This window comes from the organism of the source record quoted next, unplaced genomic scaffold, assembly GCF_019419815.1.
Source record: "Pyrus x bretschneideri cultivar Hongxiangsu unplaced genomic scaffold, Pyrus_bretschneideri_v1 Contig12, whole genome shotgun sequence".
Taxonomy (NCBI): domain Eukaryota; kingdom Viridiplantae; phylum Streptophyta; class Magnoliopsida; order Rosales; family Rosaceae; genus Pyrus; species Pyrus x bretschneideri.
The window spans coordinates 1,923,201-1,926,767 of record NW_025999413.1 but is presented as its reverse complement, the minus strand read 5'-3'; the positions used below and the strand labels follow the sequence as shown (position 1 = coordinate 1,926,767).

Sequence of the window (3,567 nt, the reverse complement as noted above, 5' to 3'; positions counted from 1 at the left end):
ACTTATGACAATCTCAGTGGCCATTTTGGTTAAAAAGTCTTTTTATTATTAGGAGGAGGAAAAAAGGTTTGAAACTATTTCAATAATATAGGAAGGGAGGGGGAGGGGGGGGGGGGTGTGGGTTTCGATTCGGAGATGCATGAGTAGAAATTCAATACCTTTCAAACAAAGTTTGGTCATCCATTCTTTTAAAATTTATATCAATGTGTCAATAAACGTGAAAGAGGATGGAGTTGGTTTATGAAGGTTTGAAGGGAGTGAGTGAGTCGTGACTGTTGTGTGGAAAGAACGAAAGGTTGGCAGGAGTTTTGGGTGGGAAGAGTTTTTTGTTTACATAATTTAAACTAAATTTCGAATAAATGTTGCAATACAAATCCGAATTTGGCATGCCTCACATTTTATGCCAATAAAATCTTGGCATTACCTATTACACATTCTTCTAAGTTTCTTTTCTGAAACTCCAATTTCCGGGTATTGCTATTTCATACTTCATTACTGATACTGCTTCGCAACAGCGGAGTCGTTTGGGTCGACGGTTCTGATCGTTGAACTGCATTATCAACCTCCATCACTTTCTCCTTTAGTTGTGCATATGTCACGGTATAAAATCCCAGCGAGATCACAATAGATCCAATCAAACTGCACAAGAAATAAATCCATTGATAAACATGATGAAAAGCATTTAAATGCAAAAGTTTGTTTATGTGCCTGAGCATACCTGCCAAGATAAAAGGTGTTGCCAAGGAAAACAACCACCACGACTGCTGCAATGGCGATTCCTAAGGGCTTAAACATGGCTACATAAACAGGCCCCTTCTTGTGCAAGCACCAGACATGAACACTGATGCGAAACACACTCACACAGATTGCCTATAAACGATGAGATCATATTAAAATTCCTTAATAAACACTATAACAAGATTTTTTGTTCTTCTCACCGCATACAAAATGCCGATTATCTCAATGGGAAGCTCCATTTTCCAAGCACTCAGATTATTCCTTTCCACAATTAGAGAGATAACTGTGCATTGAATTGTCAGAAACATGGTGTAGAAGAAGACTATGGTCATTTCTTCCGGGTAATCCTTCACAGTGGCTGCCTGAAAGTACAAGTTCATTTAACCAAAAAGAAGTACAACTTCATGCCACGCTTGATACCAAAAGTGACTTTTTATAGCGTGAGAATGCATGTGTTGCGTGCTGTAAATAAGTATTAAGGCGTGCATCAAACGAGGGATGATCGGGGTAAAAAAGGGATCATCAATCGATTTCAAAACAAATTTACCAATTTGAAATTTCCTCTTAAGAAATAAGTGCTAAAGAAAACCTCCAAACTACATCACAAAAACCATTTACATGTCACAAGAAAATCCCATCTCGAGCAAAGTTTTGCTTGAGTAACACATAAGACAGGGTAAACCAAAATATTCCCAATTTCTAATGCACCAAAGTATGAGGTGAGTTGTGGGATTAAATTTTACCTGAGCGATGTTCCATGTCGAAGCTACGAGGCATTGGATTGCAAGTAGCATACCTCCAAATATCCAGGTTGATGACTGTGAGACGAAAGATCTATGAGTCGAGTGATTCAAGAAGGAAGACAAGGAAGAATTCAAAAGAGCAGGGCCGTCGTAGAGGGTCACTATCAATGCCCCTCCCACTGCTATAATGGCGCCCAAGGATTTGGCATAACCGGTTGCTTTTCTCAAGTCTAGCTTTTCCATCCTAAAGTTGAAGTCCTTATTAGCCAAATACATATAGACCGTCACAGAAGTACATACAATTTATGAACTTAAAAGATATTCCCACCTGAAAATTATGGCAAGCAAGAAAGTGAAAATTGGGGTGAGATTCGCCATTGCTGCCGCAAGAATAGCCGAACTGTTTTTGACACCGGCGAAAAACAGAATTTTCCCTGAGCTCCTGCAGTACAGTTTTCTTCATCATTTATATGTCTGTTTTTCCCTTTGAAAAGAAAGCGGTGGTAGGATGGACTTCTCAGGAGTTCCATCCTAGACCATCCTAGTATTATTCTCGTCCAAACTCACTTAATTTTGGAGTTCGGATCCGATGCATTTGAGGTGGTATGATCGCATCCTTCATCATTTATATGTCTATATCAATTACTTCAATACGAATTTGATCAAGTGAAAGCAACTAGAATTACCCTATTAGGCCGAGGAGAAAGAATTGGCAAATGAGCCTGAAAGTCAAGGGTGGTCGCTTGTTTCTGCAGAAAAAATGAAATTGTACCTTTAAATAGTAGCGGGCACTGCCACATTGAAGTCAACGCTTCCCCAACAACAAAATACAAATAAACTTACTAAGAAAAAGATAATCACACCTTCGGTAGATGAAGAATGGGAGAAGCAAGAGGGTACCAAGAGCATTGTAGTAGACAATGAAGACAAAGTGGCTCATCCCTTCCGCCATGGCAACTTTGCTTATTGTTGATACGCCAACTTCTGCACACTCAACGATTGCCATGGCAGTGAAGGGCACGGCCCCCCATATGCGCTGTTGCCACACCATCTCTTACTCTCTTTTCGCGGTTGCAGAAATCAGAATGCTCCTTGTTCTTGTGAAGAAAAAGTTGCAAGGAGAGCAGAATTTGTGGTGCTCTCTTTCCTCTCACCTTAAGAGCAATATATATATTACTGAGAAGAATTCTCCACTCTCTTATTCTCATCTCCTTTCGTCTCCTTTTCTCATATATTATTTTTATAAAAAAATTAATATAAGATATTGACGTGATTTAACCGTAATTGTTCAAATAGAAAAATATAGAATGATAAAGTGATTAGAAAGGTAAAAAATCCTCTGTGTATTATACCAACCAGTCAGCATCTGTATAACGAAGTTATTAAATACAGTACAAGGTCATGTTTTTTTTTTTTTTAGGTCAAAACAAGTTCATTGTTTTACATACAACAAAAGTCATTACAAGTATCAAACGCAAGCATGCGCAGCATGAAGAATCCAAGAATAAGAGGTTCAGGCAGAAAAATATTTAATAAACATGTGTCTTTCTTTTATACAAACGATAATCAATTTATACTAAATTAATCTAAATTATAAAAAAATAACTCATACTTAAGTGCAGTGAAAAAACCCACTGTTCTAACCAATTTCGTAAAACGAAGATATGACAGAATAAGTTAATTTGAAAAGTACTGCTAATGACGTGCATTAACATGGACATTTCATACCTCAAGTTGCCCTCATTGCCTCTACTCAAAACGGCATGCTTCAAGCCTTAATTTTTTTAATTTACAACTTGGAAAATGACCAACGATATTTAATTTTCTAAAAATAAAGTAATGTTGACTATTTATCCATCGGCTTATTAATTTGCGAGAAGAGATTATTTCTGAATTTCTTTCTTCTAAATCATTAAGTTCGAGGATTCAGATTATTGAAATTTAATCAAACGATTAAAATTAATTTAATTTTTAAATTGGATCATTGTTTATAATCGTTAGATTAAATTTTAATGATCTAAATCTTCATGATAGTAATTTGCTGCAAGAAGCTACAGTAGCACAGAAACCAACTAGCAAGAAGCCA

The 3,567-nt window shown here is 36.9% G+C and overlaps 1 protein-coding gene across 1 annotated transcript; it reads right to left on the bottom strand.

The window, feature by feature from the left end:
• Positions 1-313: 313 nt before the first annotated feature.
• LOC103936453 (WAT1-related protein At5g40210-like) lies at positions 314-2,644 on the bottom strand. Its single transcript, XM_009346287.3, has 7 exons — positions 2,345-2,644; positions 2,168-2,230; positions 1,810-1,923; positions 1,482-1,725; positions 939-1,100; positions 719-870; positions 314-639 (listed from the first exon to the last, which is right to left on the bottom strand). The coding sequence occupies exons 1-7, from the start codon at positions 2,530-2,532 to the stop codon at positions 483-485; spliced, it is 1,080 nt and encodes a 359-aa protein (XP_009344562.2). The 5' UTR covers positions 2,533-2,644; the 3' UTR covers positions 314-482.
• Between the last annotated feature and the right edge of the window lie 923 nt (positions 2,645-3,567).

Bases quoted from the DNA above. Each gene is read 5' to 3' on its own strand.
- LOC103936453 (XM_009346287.3), bottom strand. From the start codon at position 2,532: ATGGTGTGGCAACAGCGCATATGGGGGGCCGTGCCCTTCACTGCCATG. The intron at 1,726-1,809 runs GTGGGAATATCT...CTTCAACTTTAG, and splicing joins TTGCTTGCCATAATTTTCAG to GATGGAAAAGCTAGACTTGA. The intron at 1,101-1,481 runs GTAAAATTTAAT...TTGTACTTTCAG, and splicing joins CGACATGGAACATCGCTCAG to GCAGCCACTGTGAAGGATTA.